At 31.0% G+C, this 20,619-nt stretch overlaps 2 protein-coding genes across 2 annotated transcripts; both read right to left on the bottom strand.

Moving 5' to 3' along the window:
* Positions 1-6,752: 6,752 nt before the first annotated feature.
* Positions 6,753-10,310, bottom strand: LOC115715902 (uncharacterized). Its single transcript, XM_030644579.2, has 5 exons — positions 10,137-10,310; positions 7,796-8,827; positions 7,588-7,650; positions 7,276-7,481; positions 6,753-7,194 (listed from the first exon to the last, which is right to left on the bottom strand). Exons 2-5 carry the CDS (start codon positions 8,643-8,645, stop codon positions 6,964-6,966), a joined length of 1,350 nt encoding a protein of 449 aa, XP_030500439.2. The 5' UTR covers positions 8,646-8,827; positions 10,137-10,310; the 3' UTR covers positions 6,753-6,963.
* Positions 10,311-13,664: 3,354 nt separating this feature from the next.
* LOC115715901 (uncharacterized) lies at positions 13,665-17,174 on the bottom strand. The gene is made up of 5 exons (XM_061115202.1): positions 16,952-17,174; positions 14,726-15,715; positions 14,518-14,580; positions 14,205-14,410; positions 13,665-14,125 (listed from the first exon to the last, which is right to left on the bottom strand). Exons 2-5 carry the CDS (start codon positions 15,633-15,635, stop codon positions 13,895-13,897), a joined length of 1,410 nt encoding a protein of 469 aa, XP_060971185.1. The 5' UTR covers positions 15,636-15,715; positions 16,952-17,174; the 3' UTR covers positions 13,665-13,894.
* Positions 17,175-20,619: the final 3,445 nt, after the last annotated feature.

The raw sequence follows: 20,619 nt of genomic DNA, 5'->3' as shown, positions 1-20,619 counted from the left end.
CATACACAATAACTTAAAATTTATTGGTGATAATAAAGTGTGATTTTATTTTTCTTAATTATACAGTAAAAACTGTACATTTTAGATTAAGTTATCAGAATAAATTTTTGGAAATTTCTACTGGTATGGAAGAAATTTATGAATAGTGATGTAATAAAATTACATTATAGTTTTGAGGTTTAAATGAATCATGTTTTTACCAATGAATAAACATGCTTACATATGAAATCTTATTAAACAAAAATTGCCTGTGGGCTAAATTTTTAATTTAATAAGATTAGATTTAGATGTAGATTATGATAGATTTACACAATTTATGAAAAACTTAAAGTTTAATATTTCTATCTCAATGAAATGTATGAAACACTTAATTATTTATAAATGTTTCAAAATTTTATACTTTATTATAAAATTATTAAATTAAATCTACATAATTCCCTGTGGGATAAATTAAGAGAATTTAATTTAATATATTAATTATGTAAATATAATAAAATCCCTGTAGGGTAAGATTATTATGTTCACATAATTCATGTCCATTATGTGATCTTAATCCACTTAATGTATATAATTTTATATAATTAAGGATGCTGTGGCTACTCCCTAATTATTTAAAATTATGTGGTTCACTTGACACCAAAGTATAAACTGAAGATTAAAATTTTATTAAATCCAAAATTGCCTGTGGGCTAAATTTTAAATTTAATAAAATTATATGAACTTTATGATAGATTTAATTAAACAATTAGTTTAGGAATGAAGTTTATTATCTATCTTTATTAAATTTGTGATAACACTATTAAATTAAATCCCCATAACTCCCTGTGGGGTAAATTAAGAAAATTTAATTTAACATATTATCCTAATTAATTATACAAATATAATAAAATCCCTGTGGGGTAAAATTATTATACCTATATAATTAATTACAAGTTATGTCCATTAAGGCGAATCTTAATTAATATATAATTTTATACAAATAAGGATGCTGTGGCTACTCCCTAATTATATAAAATTATATTTTCACTTTAGACATTAGGTATTGGGCTCTACCTAAAAGTAATTTCGTTATTAACATAATAGACAATCACTGAGATTAGTGCTCCTAGTGTGGTCGTCCGAAGATCATTAAAAACCGTTCTAGATATAAGCATTTGTCCCAAGTTCATGTTTTCTTATGTCAAACCACAAAATTACTTACATTTTATTCATATTTTATTCATTTTAGGAAGTTTTATGAATATTTTATGAATAATTTTATGAAGTTTTATGAAACTTAATGTGCTATATAAAATATTCAACCTATCTTAATGTTTGAATGTTTCTAAATATATCTAGCACTATAAAAGGAATTTATGTATAGCATTTAAATCATACAAATCAAAATTAATTGTATTAAAAAAAAGTTTGCCAAATAAATACAAATTAATACAATTATTGTATGATAATAAATTAAATGCTTAATTCCATAATATATAATTAATTATGCATTTATGACCATATAATATCTTAAATATTTGCACTAATAATTAATTTGTATAAATAAGGTAAATATACAAATTAGTACAATTAATTATATGAAATGAATTAAATGCAAAATTAAAGGCTATACTTAATGGCAGATTTTTCAAATTTTATTAATTTAAACAATAAATTACATAAATTTGGTAATAAATAATTAAATGCACAATTATACAAATTGCACAATTATTACATGCCTAAATAAATCATGTAATTAATTACCATATTAAAACAAATTTCCATTTTCAGTTTATACTAAATAACATATTAATTCTAAATATATGTATTAAATTAAAAATGGAAATTAATGAATGTAATTTATTGACTAAATTAACAATAGGAGAATAATTTATATTTCCAAATAAATAAAAAATATATATAAAAAAAAAATCGAAATTTTTTCCTTTTTTTTTTTTTTTTTGAAAAATACACTGCCATAAACGACATGATAAAATTTCTTTAAACTTCCAAAAATCATGAAATCAATTCCAAATGAATCTAAATGCAAAGATTAAGACATTCATATAGATTTTATGCATCGAAAATACATAAAACAAAGACTTTAAAAATCACCAAAATTTTCTGAAAAATAATTTTGAGATTTCTTTGTTTTTTCAAAGTGGATTTTCATGCTTAGAACAATCTATATTAATATATGAATGTATTAATACATATACAATATATATATAAATATATATACATATATATATACAGAAAAATAAAAATACTGTATGTATATATATAAACATGAAATGTATATATGTATATATTTGTATATAGCATTTAGATATATAAATAATATATATATACAACATATATACGTAATGAAATGAAGAATATATATATATATATGTACTGAATGAATAAACAAGTATATATGTATGAAAATATATATTTATATATATAATTGGGATTGAATGAATATGAATATATAAATATATACACAAACGAAAATAAATATATATATCAACACTGAATTAAATATATATATAAACACTGAATTAAATATATATATAAACACTGTATATACGAGTATATATATATATGAAACTCAAACTAAAATCAAGGCAGAGATAAAAACCGCTCTGATACCAACTGTTAGACATTTATATGTACAAACTGAAATATATATGTTTAAGTATAAAGTGCGGAATTAATCAAACATATATGCACTATAATTTAAGGATCGAAATACCTCCAGCCATTGATTCTTGAGCTTCAAACCCACATAAGCTTTAATCTGCAAAGGAAATTGACTACCATGGGTAATCGGGCTTCCTCGCTCTCTCAACTCTCTTTAGATGGAATTTGCTGTTATGAACAGAATGAGTGAGGAGCTCGGGGACCGAGACCCTATATTTATAGGTGAGATACTCCATCGCATATGCGCCACATTAATTGTCAGAATATTTTGACAATTAATTCAGGAAATCAAATCAGGTAATGAATATAGAAATCTGACCATATATAGAATATTACATAATTGATTTTGTCCAGATTCAATGAATATAAAATATTCATTTAACAGAAAATCAATTATTTATTTATTTCCTTAAATAGAAAATCATTTCCTTAATTAGAAAATAATTTCCATAAATAAAATATTCTAATATCCTTCTCATATATTTTAAAGTAATTATATTAAAAATTAGTAAGTTACTATATATTTAGTATTATTTATAAATAGAAATTAGATTTCTTCATTACAAAAGAGTTTAATAAGCTTAGAAATAATAATTTAAGACAAAAATTAATTAAAATATATATATATATTTAGTACTTACAGTAAGAATTAATGGTGGAAAACCCTTTAATTGTTTTGGTGTTCTTCTGAAGATTATGATGAAGACAACTCATTAATGAAGCCAACACAGCAGAACCTCAAGAGTACGAATTCAAGGGTTGGGATATCCTCAATAAGAGGCAAATACATGACATTACAAGTCCTTTCACGGGGCGTTTGGTTGGGAGGAATGAATGATATCTACCAAATCATGTCTTTCGAACTTTGACATGTACTAAATTATGTCTCCTAAACTTTCATCCATGTTAGACTTTTTTACTAAAATTAGAAAAAAGTCCTTAAATCCAACAATCTCAATAGTTCAGGGGGCATTTTCAATGACCTTAAAAGTTCAGGGGGCATGATTTGGTACATGTCAAAGTTCAGGGGACAAAAATCCTAATTAGCCTTATAATTTTAAGTTGAAATTGCTATGGGTTTGGGAACCCCGGGACCTTTACAATTCCTAATTTCAAACTTGGTTGTTCAAAGAACCCAAATTTATTCATGTATGTGAAACTTTGTGTGGGAGAGATGTAATGGAGTTATGGTGATCGGTACAAGTTGGGTTATGAGGGGGCCTTGTTACTGTTGAGGCTCGCATACTTCCGAAATGACCTTAATGGCGACTTAATGGGATTTAATTATAGGGAGACGAATAGAAGCCTTCGAGGTCAAACTTAGGGTTTTATTTGTTTGTTGATTTACTTGGGAAAAAGGTCGGGGCATGCCGAATTGAGTAAAAGTGAGGTTGGAACGAGTCACAACTTCTCAATCATGGGTTGGTACTTTTTACCGCAAAACTATTTAATCTTGATTTCTCTTCTTCGGACCATTATCCTATTTTCCTTGATCGATGATTAAGCAGCTTTTCCAAGCACCTAGGCAATTTCAGTTAAAAAATGCATGGTTGAGGGAGCATCTTTGTGTTCAGATTATAAAGGAAAGTTGGGATGATGATCTTAATCTTTCTATTCGGCGGAAAATTCATATATTCAATTTTATTTTCTTCTATTATTTCAATTCCATATACAATCTAATTTAATTGTATAATTATTGATAGATGAATTCGAATCAAAATTCTAAAAAGTGGAATTTGAACATGTTTTGATTATTATGGATGTAAATTGATTTAGAACAAGAGTATCTAGATTATTTGTAGTTGTTGTGTTTAATGCATTCTGTGTGATTAAACTTTACCATAAGAATATAGAAAGTTTTCACATAAATTGGGTTTGTAAATCTTAACTAGATTATGAACTATTTAATTCAATTATTTAAGAAGTAAAAAAAAGAAAAGATTGAATATTTCATTTAATCAAATAGAAAGAGAAGATTAATTTTTTAGTAATTGTAATTAGTCCTTGTGGGACAATACTTGATTTTACTAAGATTTATTACAAATTGTAATTGTGTGCACTTACATATATAAAATTTGTAACAATTCTTGTTGATTCCTGATTGAATTATAGTGTCATCTTCAGCATAGGATTTCCTACACTATATATTAATTTTATTTATAGAGTATAATATAAAAAATTTAGATTTTACAAGTAAATATTTAAATTCTAATAATTTTAATTGTTTTTTTTTATATAATTGTTTGATAATATTATTAAAAACTTACATAAATATAATTGAAACTATAGAATATACATATACATATATATATAGTTTAATAATTAACTTAATAATTGTAAAAAAAAATATAGAAAAGTAAAATACGTATTCAAGTCCAAATATGAAAACAGACTGGCTTGTTTAAGAAAAATTGGCCAATACGAGCAAAGCATGGCACAAGTCGGAACACGACACGAAAATACTAGGTCTACGGGTCGTGTCGGGCCTATCCTTTGAAAATGGTGGCACAACACAAGACTACCTATATTTTTTTAGGGCATGGCACAACTCTTGTTTTGAGAAGTACAAGAAAAATATAAGACGGACTAGCACAATACACACTAATGTACAACATTGTATATACGTAAGAAACGATATTGTAATTAGTTGTAAGAATCACTCAAAACCATTTCAACACAAATCTTTTATCAACAAATGATGAGCCAATAAACCCTAAACACGAACTGAGCATACGACACTAAAAAGAAATGTATTTAGAGTTACCATAAATGAGTAAAGTGAGGAACCAATGATTCAATCAAGCCTTGTTGGCAAAAATGCTAGAGCCTAGAGGTTTATGAGCCATATGAGTTCCCTTTCCGCGAATGTCTTTAAGGCTTGCTACTTCCCAAACATTGACACTCTTTAAGAAATTTTACGGTTCTAACTTCTAAGGCCTCCAATGTTTGGAGAAGTATTGTGTGGAAGAAAGAGATTATTTTAGAACATTGTTATTAGACATAAGTGGTGCTTAGCACCACCCAGAAGTGACACCTTATGATTGGTTATCGATATTTCCTAAAATTATTATCTTAAGTTTGATACTTAATTACAATAATAACAATATAACATCAAGAAATGTACTAAATACCACTAGTGCATTTTAGCACTTCTCATTATTTTAGAAGAATCAAGGTGGAGGATTGAAAATAGCAATGATGTGAGAATCTTAGATGACCCTTGGATTCCTCGGGCAAGCACTTTCAACATTTATGATAAGTCCAAATGATTGACATTCTTAGGTAAGGGCGACTCTGGCCCCCCTCAAGTTTTCTACAACTATACATACACGATAATGCATAGTAAATTTGATTGTCCAATACATATTTTGTTAGGACTTAATTAACACAAATCACACTGATCAAACAAAACAAAACAAAGAATAACATATAATCAAAATGGAAATGTAGAAAATAAACCAATGAATACCAAAATTACTTGGTTCAAATCTAATCTTAATGTGAGATTAGCCTTAATCCAAGAGTCAGCAGAACCTGAGATCAATATACTCAAACACAGATTGTCGATCTGATTTACTCTCGAGCTTCAACTCTTTACACACAATGCTCTCATAACACCAACTCTCAAATGGCTTGAGAACAAGCTTTGTACATAGAATTCTCTAACACCCTAGTTGATCATGCTAGAAGTGTACTTATAGGCTCTCTACAGAAAAGGCTTCGAGTAGAGAGAGGATAGGGTTAGGTAAATCTATTCATCTTGAGTATTGGACAATTCTTGACCGTTTGGAGTTGTTGACTAATTGTTTTAACCTCTTTGTTCGTTTAGGGTTTTTCAGATTCTTTTTATCCCCTTTTCAGTTAATTATTTATTATTATTATTTTTTTAATTTAATACAATTAGTCTAGGACACAAAGCCCAATCCAACCCGACCTCGATTATGCACCCGCCTCAACCTGTTCCACCCGAACTCAACCCTAAAAACAAACAGGTTCGGTATAGATTATTTGAAAACCGAAAACCCAAAACCCCGCTCGATATACAACCCTAGCTGTAATTAAACATTAAAAAAACAATTCACCACTCATTTTAACCATAAAGAACTGGCCAATAAATTTGACATTACATCGTGATAACTCTCAAATGTAATTTTACAGAGAGGATTTAGGCTCAGTAAAGCCTTGTCCATGTGAGTGACTACTTGAGAATTTTGGCTAGTTAGCAAATTAGCATGGTGAAGGTAACAACACACCCCCCAACCAAGGAAGAAAAAAGAACATAACAGATTAAGGACATCATCAAAAACAGGATATATTTTCTGTGCTGAGGTAGTTGCAAGTTGAATAAATGGAAGCTGCAGCAGCCCTTACAGCCAATTCCCTCTCCGAGTTATCCGATTTCTGTGATCGGAATTCACTATCCAGTTTTCCCAACCTATGAATACCACCCATTATTGTACTCCAGTGAATGTGTTGTAATCCTTTGTCACAATGCATTTGCATTTCTTTTACTTGATTCAACCAGCTTTCCTGCAACGGAACAAAAACACACGTACAACACATGAGACTTCGAAAGTAAAACTAGCAACTGAAACTTTGAAAGCAACTAACCAGGTGTTTCTCTTCTTCAGAAAGCTCTTTATCCATTCCATCGAACAGTTTACCCCACCTTGCTCGATGCACGTCAGCAGTTGCTGCTGTGCTTTTCATTGCATGCAGATTATTATTGTCTTCATCAAGTGAAAATTCCTTTGATAGCAAGAACGGCAACTCTGTAGTAATTACAGCTCGAACTCTCTTCTTACTGCGTCGCAAGGCTGCAATGCAACAACATTACAGAGTAAAATTCCACTCAAGGCATGAGAATATGGTTTGTGGCTATCAGTGCAATAACACTACAAAATATTTAGATAAAGGGTTTACCAGAAAGGCGTCCTTTAATGTCTTGTTGTAGAAGATCCAACCACTGAGAAGCAACCGTGGCAGCTGAGAAACATTGAACAAAAAATGTCATTGACAAGTCAAGCATTCATTCTATATAAATAGTTTTAATTGTCCAAGGAATGAATTAAAAGAAGTGGGTGCAGAAACAACAGATCATACAATAAAATGAATAAATTAAAATAATAACCTTTGGCAGAAAGATGTGAAGCTGAATCCTCATTAGAGGTGGAGTTCTCATTCTCAGACATCTTAGTTGATGATGATAGCTTTACAGCCAGTGCATCGTCCTCATTTACAACAGTAGATTGCAATACACCAGTTATATCGGAAAACCTATCTTCCATGGTTTGGTCACTTTCTCCTTCTTTCTCTTGCTTAAACTGAGTACATTTACCAATAGATATAGGGTACCCTCTTGTTTGCCTTTCCCAAGAGAAAGCGCTTGATGGTTTATCTTCAAGAGACAAGCCATTGTCTTCCGTTCGGTAACAAATTTCTTTAGTTCCATTTTTGGTATGACTTCCTTGTTTGTTTCCCAAATGGTTGTTTTCATGTTTCTCGGATCTTACAAGTGCCTTTATTATGTCATGGACTTGTTTTCTATTCCTCACATGGTTTATAATCCCAGGGTTCAATTCGTTGAGCAGTCCACTCGGAGCAGCAATCTTAGTAAATCTGTCAACCTGCTCCTTCTTTGCAATCTCCATCTTTTTCTTATAGTTGTTTTCACTTTTACTTTTTCTTCCTCGTTGCTTTGGAACCGGTATGCCTCCATGAGATGAAGAAAGATAACCATTTTGTTTCATCTTTTCCCACTGTTTGCGTGAATCATTTTCTTCCAATGGGCCAGTGGAGCTTCCACACTCAGACATGTCTCTCGGCTTCAAATTTTTGTATGGAAAAAATAGATCTTGATTCATAGAACTACAAAAGTCTTCAGTATTAAGATCAATGTCACTTGAAGGTGCCATAACTGTATCCTCATTATCGGCATCACGCATATCTTTGGCAATGCTCATTCCTTTATCAAGATCCATAGGAGTACTGGAAGGATAACCAACCAATAGAATTGTCTTCCCCCCACCTTTTTCTGCTAAAGACTCGTCTGATTCCAACAATACATAGACTTCGGAAAGTCAAGACTCATCTTTTTCATTGAATATATATTCGTCTTCACATTGATGGTTGTCCAAACTTTTGGAATGATGAGAATCAACTCCTACAGTAGAAAGGCAACATTAAAATCAAATAATTCAATGTCAAGACAAGTTCTTCCTCCTACATGCATAAGTTTTTAACTAATTTCAAAACACCAAGGTACTAAAAAACATAAATGGAGTTACTGATGAAGGGCCAAGTAGAGTATAATTCGCACAATGACTGAGTTTACAATTATCCTATGAGAAACTTGAAGAACAAAAACAGTGAACCAAAATATATAGCTTATCTTCTTGTGGCTTAACAGAATATTTTTAAAAATTCTATTAGTTTTGACAGGAAACATGTCAAATACTAACAACAATGAGTAAACCATAATTGTTCACAACTTCTCTAAACAGGCTATTATTTGGTAGCTATTCAATGAAGCATTGTCCATTTTAATTTAAAACTTTTCTAAACAAGTCATCTAACTATTCAACGAAGCATTGCCTATTTTGCTTCTCCTATTAAAACACCAGATAAAATAACACAACATTGTTGATTACAATTCAAATTACCTAGAAACACCATAGATTAGATTTTACTTGGAGAGAAGTTTCTCAATGTTACCAAACACTTCATACAAATGGGATTCACATGAAAGCATAAAAGCATGTATATATATATATGATGACATTGTGTAGCTCTAAATATATGTTATATGATGGACTGTAATAAGTCCATATGTCCAAAGAAATTCATTGAGTAGCTCAAAATTCATGACAATATCACCATCATCATCTTTTAGATTTATACAAATAAATACACAAATTCTAACCAACAACAAAAATAAATTTATACATAAATAAAAGGGCAGCCCCATTAACAGTGTCAGAAAAGGAAATAATCCCAGCAAAGAATTTTCCACCACCATTTTCATGATCAAAAACGGAAGAGAGAAACAAAAGATTGATTTTCTTTTTTTAATTCAATTTTCGAAAACTATCTACCAATCAGAACCAGATATTAATATCGGCCCCACATGTTTTAAAATTTCAAATTTGAAAAATTTGAAAATTTAAAAATTTGAATTTCAAATTTCTAATCAATTTTTTTTTATTATTATTATTGAATCAAAATCATCAAATTATGAAACTTTCTTTGGCCTGAAGCATTCCGATCAGAACAAAATCTCATTACGATTCATTATTTCAAATGATAATAATATATACACAATTTCTAAATCTTAGAAAACCTAACTATTATCAAAAAGAATACAATTTGTTCTCATATCCCTGTTAGAAAAACTCTATAGTCTATATACAACAAAACAGGGAGAGAATTTCAAAATCAAAACTCAAAAACCTAAGTACAGTACAGTAGACTACCTGTTGTGAGTTGTGAGTGAATGTAATTGGTTATCCGGCAACCAATGAGTGAAATGGAATTGCTGCTGCTCTCCGATCTCCGATCAAAGGAGGTTGAATGAGTTCGATCTGTCTCCTTAGATTTGAATTTGAAAAATCCTTTCTTGACAGAACCGAACAGAGATTGATTGTGCAATGATTTTGGATGAAATCCTTATATATGTATTTACTTTTGAGGAAATTACACTCTATACCATTTTTATATTGTCCTATTTTATTTTTACCTTCTTTTTTAAAGTCTATCATTTTTACCTCTTTTTTTAAACATTGTACCAATTTTGCCCCTGTCACTTCAAGATACTCTCCATGTGACTCTCTTATGTCAGGGTATTTTGGGTACAATACATATAAAAAGAGGTATGTTTCAAATAAATATAAAATTAGAGGCAAATTTGATTAATTGCTTAATAAAAGTGGTATTCTTCAACTTACCCCTTTACTTTTGACCAATTTTTGTTTCATATTTTAATTTTTACCTTCATTTTTCTACTCTTTAAATTATACCCACTTTTATAAGTTATATTCCCATTATGTGCATTAGGAAGTCTAATTTTAATAAGTTTTGTGAGGTTATATTTGGTACTTTAATCATAAAAAAGGATATTTATCGATTAAAATTATTTTAGAGTTATATTTAGTTAATGTGTAATAAAAAATGATAGTTTTCAACTTATCCCTTTACTTTTTAGTTTTGGGTCTTGGGCTTGGTCTTGGGCTTATATAAATATCCTTCTGTTTTGGCCTGCTATCATAATTGGGCTTGGTATACCGGATAAGTTGAGTAATACTTCTTTTTTCTATGCATTAATTAAAAATACCCTTACATTATATTTCATTAAAATCTACTCACTTTTATGAGTGACTTGTCTAATATATCCTTATCTTCCACTTAAGTGTAGCACATCATTTACATTAATATAAGGGGTATAATAGGAACATCATCTGTAAAAGTGAGTATATCTTAAAAAATATGATAATGAAGATAAAAATCAAAACGAATAAAGTAAAAAGGGTATACAATGCAATTTTCACCCTTTTGTTTTGGGCCTGATATTAATAAAGAAGAATTTAAGCTTTTTGTGACTTTTACATGCCAAATATGCTACATTAGAGCATCTCCAATTAGGGATGGAAATTGGCTGGGTAATAAGCGGGTAATGCACCTCCCAACCCGTCCCTATTTCTCATTTATGCTCCTATTCTTGCCCTGCCCCGCTTAATTCTCGATGGGTTCGAGGTAGAGGAATCCCTATTAAGTATGGGGACATAATGGGTACTCATTAAAATTAAAACAATAATAAAAAAAATAATGTAAAACAAAAATGAAAAATAAGATAATGGCTTTAAAATAAACAAACATTCTACCTATAAGAAATTGAAAATCCAAAAAATCGTTCAAACCGACCTATTGAACACCGTTGGAGCCGAAACCGACGGAATGAAAACCCAAAAAACTGCTAACGGTTGAAATCGCCATTGAACGGTCGGTTTTTTTTTGTAATAAACCGACCAAAAAAATCGAAACCGACCATTATACATATATAATAATTTATTAAGTTTTTTTTTTTTTTTGCTTTATGTATTGTAGTAACTAATAATATATTATTATTTTATTAATATTAAAGTTAAAAGAATAAGATAATTAGTTTTTGAACAATTAATTTGTATGTTTGTAGTTGTAAAATGTAGAGTAATGTGTTTATAAAATAAATTGGATCATATTTTTTAAAAAAAATAAAGTTCAGTTTGGACGGTTTAAACCGACCAAACCGTGGTTCAAAACAGTTTTAATATAAGTTCTGGATTGGTCGGTCGATTTTCGAATTGCACCAATTCAGACTAAAAACCGAATTCTTAATTTTTATATAGAAAAAATCGACCAAACCGACTAATGCTCACCCCTAATCCTTAACCATAAAACACCATCTCCAATGAAAACCTTAAATATTGTGCTAGATTTCAAAAATAAAGTAAAATTATATTTGCGACAAAAGTATTTTAAAATGCAAAATATGACAAACAGTAAAATATAATTAATGATCATCAATAGTAAAACATTGAAAGAAATTGTTAATGGGAAGACTGTAATTAAAAAATATGGATTAAAGCTCATCATTAATTACTTATTGTCATAAATTTGGCACAATACTATATCTTAACATATTCCAAATTTAACATATTATTAGAGAGGTAATTTTTTTTAAAGTTCTAACCCTAAAATATACCAGTATTTTAAGTTATGTTTGGTAATATTTTTTTAATCAGTTGTTTATTTTAAAAATTACGAAAGTGAAAATATTTTTAGAAATCATATTCTATAAAGTTGTTTTCACTTTTCAATTTTTTAATTGATAATCAAAATTTTAAACTTTTGAAACAAAAAAAAGGTCACTTTTAATTTTTTTTTTTTAAATAATTTTTTTCCTAATCAATATTTTGGATTCTGACTCCTACCTTGATCTTGGAACCTAGACCACGACCTCGGACCCAAACCCGACCTCAGACACGGACCCCGACCTGAATCGGAGACCCAGACCCCGAATCTAGACTAAACCACAGCTCCGGCCTTGACCCCGACCCCAAACCCTAACCTTGGCCCCAAACACGAACCCAAACCCTGAACCCAGACTCCGGACCCAAAACCCGACCTAGAACCTTGACCCAGACCCAGGCCCCAAACGATCGGACCTTGACCCGAACTTCATTCTCGAAACCAGGCCTGGCCTTGGATCTTGGACTCGAACTCAACGTCAGACCCGAACCCCAACCCAGACTAGGACCCGAATCCTAAACTTGGCCTAAGACCTTCGACCCTAGACCTAGATTTGGCGCCACACCCAAACCTAGACCTTGGATCTCAAACCCTAGACACAAACCCCGACTTGAACCCCGGACCTCGGACCCAGACCCCAAACACTAGACCCCAAACCCCGAACCTAGACTGAACCTTAGCCCCATCCCAGACCCCGACCCCAATCCGGACTCGAACTCAAACCTTAGCCCCAAACATGAACCTAAACTCCGAACCTAAAACTCGAACCCAAGCCCTAAATAGTCGGACCTCAACCCGGACCCCCATCTCAAAACCAGACCTAGCCTTGGACCTTGAACCCGAACTTGGTGTCGAACTCAAACCTAAACCTCAAACCAGTTGCCGAACCCGAACACGAACCAAGATCCAAACCCCAAACTTAGCCCAAGACCTTCGACCCTAAGCCTGAATTCGACGCCAGACCCAAATTCAACCTTAGACCCGACTTAAATAAAATCAATAAATAAAAATCAAATTTATAAAACACACTTTTATTTTTAAAATTAACAAACAAAAATAGTTATAGAACACATATTAATTTTTTAAGAACAAAAATTTTACTTTTATTATTGTGATTAAAAAATTTAAAAACAAAAATATTATCAAACACCACTTTAGCAATGCTCTAAGAGAACCATACAAATAATAGGGAGCTATAATTCAACATTAAAGAAAAGTAAAAAGGTAAAACCATTTCTTTCACCATTCATTTTAACCATAAATAAATTTGACATTACATCATGATAATTCTCAATGTAATTTTACAAACAGGATCTAGGCTCAGTAAAAGCCTTATCCAAGTGAGTGACTAGAAAATTTTGGCTAGTTAGCAAATTAGCATGGTGAAAGTAACAACAACACACACCCCACCCAAGGAAAAAAAAAACATAACAGATTAAGGACATCATCAAAAACAGGATATATTTTCTGTGCTGAGGTAGTTGCAAGTTGAATAAATGGAAGCTGCAGCAGCCCTTACAGCCAATTCCCTCTCCGAGTTATCCGATTTCTGTGATCTGAATTCACTGTCCAGTTTTCCCAACCTTTGAATACCACCCATTATTGTACTCCAGTGAATGTGTTGTAAACCTTTGTCACAATGCATTTGCATTTCTTTTACTTGGTTCAACCAGTTCTCCTGCATCGAACAAAAATGTACGACAACACATGAGACTTCGAAAGTAAAGCTAACAACTGAAACTTTGAAAGCAACTAACCAGGTGTTTCTCTTCTTCAGAAAGCGCTTTATCCATTCCATCGAACAGTTTACCCCACCTTGCTCCATGCGCGTCGACAGTTGCTGCTGTGCATTTCATTGCATGTGGATTATTATTGTCTTCATCAAGTGAAAATTCCTTCGATAGCAAGAAAGGCAACTCTGTAGTGATTACAGCTCGAACTCTCTTCTTACTGCGTCGCAGGGCTGCAATGCAACAACATAACAGAGTAAAATTCCACTCAAGGCATGAGAATATGGTTTATGGGCCATTAGTACAATAGCACTACAAAATATTTAGATAAAGGGTTTACCAGAAAGACGTCCTTTAATGTCTTGTTGTAGAAGATCCAACCACTGAGAAGCAACAGTTGCAGCTGAGAAACATAGAACCGAAAGTGTCAGTGATATGTCAACCATTCATTCTAATTAAATAGTTTTAATTGTCCAAGGATTAAATGAAACAAAGTAGGGGCAGAAACAACAGATCATAAAATAAAATGAATAAATTAAAATACTAACCTTTTGCGGAAAGATGTGAAGCTGAATCCTCATTAGAGGTGGAGCTCTCATTCTCAGACATCATAATTGATGATGATAACTTCATAGCCAGTGCATCGTCCTCATTTACAACAGTAGATTGCAATACACCAGTTACATCGGAAAACCTATCTTCCATGATTTGATCACTTTCTCCTTCATTCTCTTGCTTAAATGTTTGCCTTTCCCAAGAGAAATCGCTTGATGGTCTATCTTCTAGAGACAAGCCACCATCCTGTATGGCAGAGTCGTCCTTTCGGTAACAAATTTCTTTAGTTCCGTTTTTGGTATGACAACCTTGTTTGTTTCCCAAATGGTTGTTTTCATGTTTCTCGGATCTTACAAGTGCCTTTATTATGTCATGGACTTGTTTTCTATTCCTCACATGGTTTATAATCCCAGGGTTCAATTCGTTGAGCAGTCCACTCGGAGCAGCAATCTTAGTAAATCTGTCAACCTGCTCCTTCTTTGCAATCTCCATCTTTTTCTTATAGTTGTTTTCACTTTTACTTTTTCTTCCTCGTTGCTTTGGAACCGGTATGCCTCCATGAGATGAAGAAAGATAACCGTTTTGTTTCATCTTTTCCCACTGTTTGCGTGAATCATTTTCTTCCAATGGGCCAGTACAGCTTCCACACTCAGACATGTCTCTCGGCTTCAAATTTTTGTATGGAAAAAATGGATCTTCATTCATAAAACTACAAAAGTCTTCAGTATTAAGATCAATGTCTCTTGAAGGTGCCATAGCTGTATCCCCATTATCAGCATCACTCATATCTATGGCAATGGTCATTCCTTTATCAAGATCCATAGGAGTACTGGATCGATTACCAACCAATGGATTTGTCTTCCCTCCACCTTTTTCTGCTAGAGAATCGTCTGATTCCAACATTACATAGACTTCGGAAAGTTGAGACTCATATTTTTCATCACATTGACTGTTGAAACTTTTGGAGTGATGAGAATCAACTCCTACAGCAGAAAGGCAAAACTAAATCAAATAATTCAATGTCAAGACAAGTTCTTCCTCTGATAAACTTGAATATCAAAAACAGTGAACCAAAATATATTTTTAAATGCCTATCACAATTCCTTGTGACTTAACGGAATATTTTTTTAAAAGCTGTTAGTTTCAACAGAAACATGTCAAATACTAACAACAATGCTGAAGAGATGCAAATGAATACACCATAATTGTTCACAACTTCTCTAAACAAGCTATTAGTTGGTAGTTATTCAATGAAGCATTGTCCATTTTGATTCAAAACTTCTCTAAACAAGTCATCTAACTATTCAACGAAACATTGCCTATTTTGCTCCTCCTATTAAAACACCGGATAAAATTTGATACAACTACAATTTATCTCTCCAATCAACAACACAACATTGTTGATTACAATTCAAAATGCCTAGAAACACCATAAAGTAGATTTTAATTGGAGAGTTTCTCAATGTTACCAAACATTTCATCAACACTAAGATTAGAATTATCCAAAAACTTAAACACAGTACAAATGGGATTCACATGAAAGCGTGTATATATATGATGACATTGTGTAGCCCTAAATATATGTTATATGATGGACTGTAATAAATTCATATGTCCAAAGAAAAGAACCGATGACCGAGAGTCTCTTCTTCTTTCTTCCACTTCCACATATATATTATATATATCACCATCATCATCTTTAAGATTTATACGAATAAATACACAAATTCTAACCAACAACAAAGCATTTACTCAAACCCAAAACAATTCGTTATCGAGAACCATTTCCTTCAAAAATAAATTTATATATAAATATAAGGGCAATCCCCATTTATAGCATACTGTCAGAAAACGAAATAATCCCATCAAAGAATTTTCCCATTGTTAATGGATGAAAGAAAGAAAAGATTGGATATTTTTTTTTTTTTTGGATTTAGTTTTCAAAAACTTTCTACCAATCAAAATCAGATATTATTATCAAATTTTTTTATTGAAACAAAATCAGAAAATTATAAAACTTTCTTAGCGTTTCAAATCTTTACATACAGATTAGAACAAAATCTCGTTTACACACAAATTTTAAATCTTCGAAAACCTAACTATAACCAAAAAGAAAAAAAGAACACATTTTGTTCTCATATCCCTGAAGAACAACTCTATAGAACCAGACAAAGTTTGTTTCAACATCAAAACTCAAAACCCTAAGGACAGTACAGTACCTGTCGCGAGTTGAGTTGTGAGTGAATGTAATTGATTATCAGGTGGCCAATGAGTGAAACGGAATGGCTCGTCCTCTCCGATCGAACGAATCAGATCTGTGCTTAGGTTTGAATTTGAAAAATGGCTTCTTGACAGAACCGAACAAAGATTGATTTTGGATGAAATCCTTTTATATGTATTTACTTTTGGTTTTGGGTCTGCTTTCCTATCATAATTGGGCTTGGGCTTATATAAATATGACCTTTTTGTTTTGGGCCTCCTATCATAATTATATGTATTTAGTTTTAGTTTTGGGTCTGCTTTCCTATCACAATTGGGCTTAGGCTTGGACTTGGGCTTATATAAATATGACCTTTTTGTTTTGGGCCTGCTATCATAATTTGGCTTATATAAATGGGTAAATTTCACAAATACACAAAAACAACAAAAAAATAACAAAAATACGGTTTCACGGAATTTTAAAAACTTTTACAATTTTTTTGATTTTATTTACATAAAATACGGTCTTTTATGTTGAAATTTTGTTCATTTGTTGTTAATTTTTTGTTATATGTATGTTATTTTTTGTTGTTATTTTGATGTTATTTTGATGTTACTTTTATGTTGTTTTCTTGTTGATTTTATGCTGTTTTCGTGTTATTTTTTGGAAAACCGTAAAAATATAAAAAAATATTCTTTGAACGTAAAAATGTAAATACAGTAGAACCTCTATCCAAGAATACACTTGGGACCAAGTAAATTATATTCTAATTGGGAGGTTATAACTAAATAGAGTTACACTAGAAAAAAAAAATAGAAAACCAAAAAATATCAATGTAACAATAATAACAATAAATAATCATTAATATTGTATCATAATAGAAATATTTTAAATTAAATATAATTTCATACATGTATTATAATTTAAAATAAAATTATTAATTTTACATAAATAAATTTACAAAATACATGTATATATTTTATTAAGATGTAATTATTCTTATATAGAGGTATACTTTGTTAATACGGGATTTAAAAAATGTATAACTAATTACAATTTAGAGGTTATTCTTATTTATAACTGGCCCAAATCGGGACTTGATTTTTTTTATAACAAATTAGAGATTATTCTTAAATAGAGTATTCTTAAATAGAGGTTCTTGTATTTTATAAAAAATGGTGTCTTATGTAATTATTATATGACTTATTTTGTTTTGGGTTGATAATTGGGCTAAGCACCTTAAAGACAAAACAAAGGGGTATGTTGAAAAATACTACTTTTATTAATCAATTAATCAAATTTACCTCTAATTTTATATTTAATTGAAATATACCTCTTTTTATATGTATTGTACCCAAATACCATGACATAAGAGAGTCACATGGAGAGTATCTCGAAGTGACAGGGGCAAAATTGGTACAATATTTAAAAAAAGAGGTAAAAATGATAGACTTTAAAAAAAAGGGTAAAAATAAAAGTGAACAATAAAAAAAGGATATAAAGTGTAATTCCTTCCCAAACAAAAGAAAAGAATATAAAAGAACATTCACAAAATGATAAAAAGTAGTTTAGTAGTTGATAATTATTTTTTATTATATAAACTAAATATATTTATAGTAATAAAAAAATAAAAAATGAAAAATAGTGTAATTTCCTCCACCTATTTTTCTATATAAATATATGAAATTTTTTATAGTAAATCTCTTAAAGGGTCGTGGAAGATTTTCTATTTATTTTGGTATCTAAAAAATTATTTTAATTTAATTTTTTTTTCATGATCGTGTATGTTGTAATTACTTAAAATTAACTGTAAATTTTTAGAAAAGTTTGGATAGTTAAAATGCTGAAAATAATATTTAGACAGTTACTTACCTGCGTATAAGAAAAAAAACAGTCGAGCATACATCAAAATATGTAAGACTTGTTTTCAACATTGTAAATTACTCAGAATTTTTTGAAAATTTACAAGTGGTCTTAAGACTTAAATAGTTATAACATACGCAATCATGAAAAAAAATTAAACTAAAAAATTCTCTTAAATACCAAACAAATAAAATATCTACCAAAACATAATGTACTATATTTACTTTTTAAAAAAGGTACATTAGGAAGGGACATTTAAGATTACATGTACATTGCACCATAGTGAGTCAGATATGATTAGATTAGATTAGATGCTTCCATCTTCTTTCCTTCTTGACTGAAAGGGACAGTTAAGATTTGTCTGATTGGGCCGACGGAAGTCGGTTTCAGAGTTCACTGGGCCCATTTGTGTGGATTAAAGATAAGCCCAATATTAGGGCCCACCTTCTTTGTTTTCAATAAAGATATGGTTGGTAGTGTAGTAGTAGTACTTAGTCGTTGAGTCTTCTCATGGGCCTCATTCACTTAAGTTTCCATATCTGACAGATCTACTTTAGTTACTTAAAAATTACTATATTTTAATATTCATATAGGGAAATTTGAATTAATATGCTTAAATTACCTAATAATTTTTCCCCTAAATGCAAAGTTAGTAAAATTGGTCATATATGACCACTTTACCAATTTTCCTAAACTACCCCTCTCATTTGAAACCCTCTCTCTTCCTCTCTCTCAGCCGAACAAACCCAACACCCAAAACAACCCATTTCAGCCACCACGGTTAGCACACAGCCCAACTCGCAACCCACTCCGACGAACTCGCAACCCATCTCAGCCCCCTTCTCTCTTCATCTCTTTCTAACCGAAAGGAAAAAAAAAACCCACCTCATGGTCTGACCATCGGACCTGGTGGGTTTTTTTTTTTCCTTTCGGTTAGAAAGAGATGAAGAGAGAAGGGGGTCCGATGGTCGGACCATGGGTCCGATGGGTCCAATTGGTCGGACCCCATCGGACCCAATGGTCCGACCATCGGACCTGGTGTTTTTTTTTTCTTTCGGTTAGAAAGAGATGAAGAGAGAAGGGGGCTGAGATGGGTTGCGAGTTCGTCAGAGTGGGTTGCGAGTTCGTCGGAGTGGGTTGCGAGTTGGGCTGTGTGCTAACCGTGGTGGCTAAAATGGGTTGTTTTGGGTGTTGGGTTTGTTCGGTTGAGATAGACGAAGAGAGAGGAAGAGAGAGGGTTTCAAATGAGAGGGGTAGTTTAAGAAAATTGGTAAAGTGGTCATATATGACCAATTTTACTAACTTTGCATTTAGGGGAAAAATTATTAGATAATTTAAGCATATTAATTCAAATTTCCCTTCATATATTGTAAAATAGTATTCTTCTTCTTTTCTTTCTATTTTATTGATAATTTTTAATTTTGTTATCTAAAATACACTAAGATAGTAATGCTAATTATAATAGGTTCGGTCCTAAAAATTCTAATGTATTTTCAAAATCTTGATTCATCTCTTTTTCTATTAAAAATGGATAAATTTTTTATTATTAGAGATTTTATTACAATAAAAGATAAATCAAGATATATTACAGCTCTATTGTAAAATAATACAACACACATGGAGGAGGTTCTAATGGTTACATTTTTATTGTAACCATCATGGTTACGTTTTTTTTAGCCATTGGATCAGCATTAAATGGTTGTGATTAATTTGGAAATTAAATAAAATAAAAAAAAAATGACCTGTAACCTGATATTAACCTGTTAATTTATTTCCTTTTAAAACTTTAATTAAAATTAATTATATTTTAAAATTAAATTAAGT

The sequence above is a fragment of the Cannabis sativa genome, chromosome 5, assembly GCF_029168945.1.
Source record: "Cannabis sativa cultivar Pink pepper isolate KNU-18-1 chromosome 5, ASM2916894v1, whole genome shotgun sequence".
Lineage (NCBI taxonomy): Eukaryota > Viridiplantae > Streptophyta > Magnoliopsida > Rosales > Cannabaceae > Cannabis > Cannabis sativa.
The sequence above is the reverse complement of the archived record's forward strand: the minus strand, read 5'-3'. Positions and strand labels throughout refer to the sequence as shown.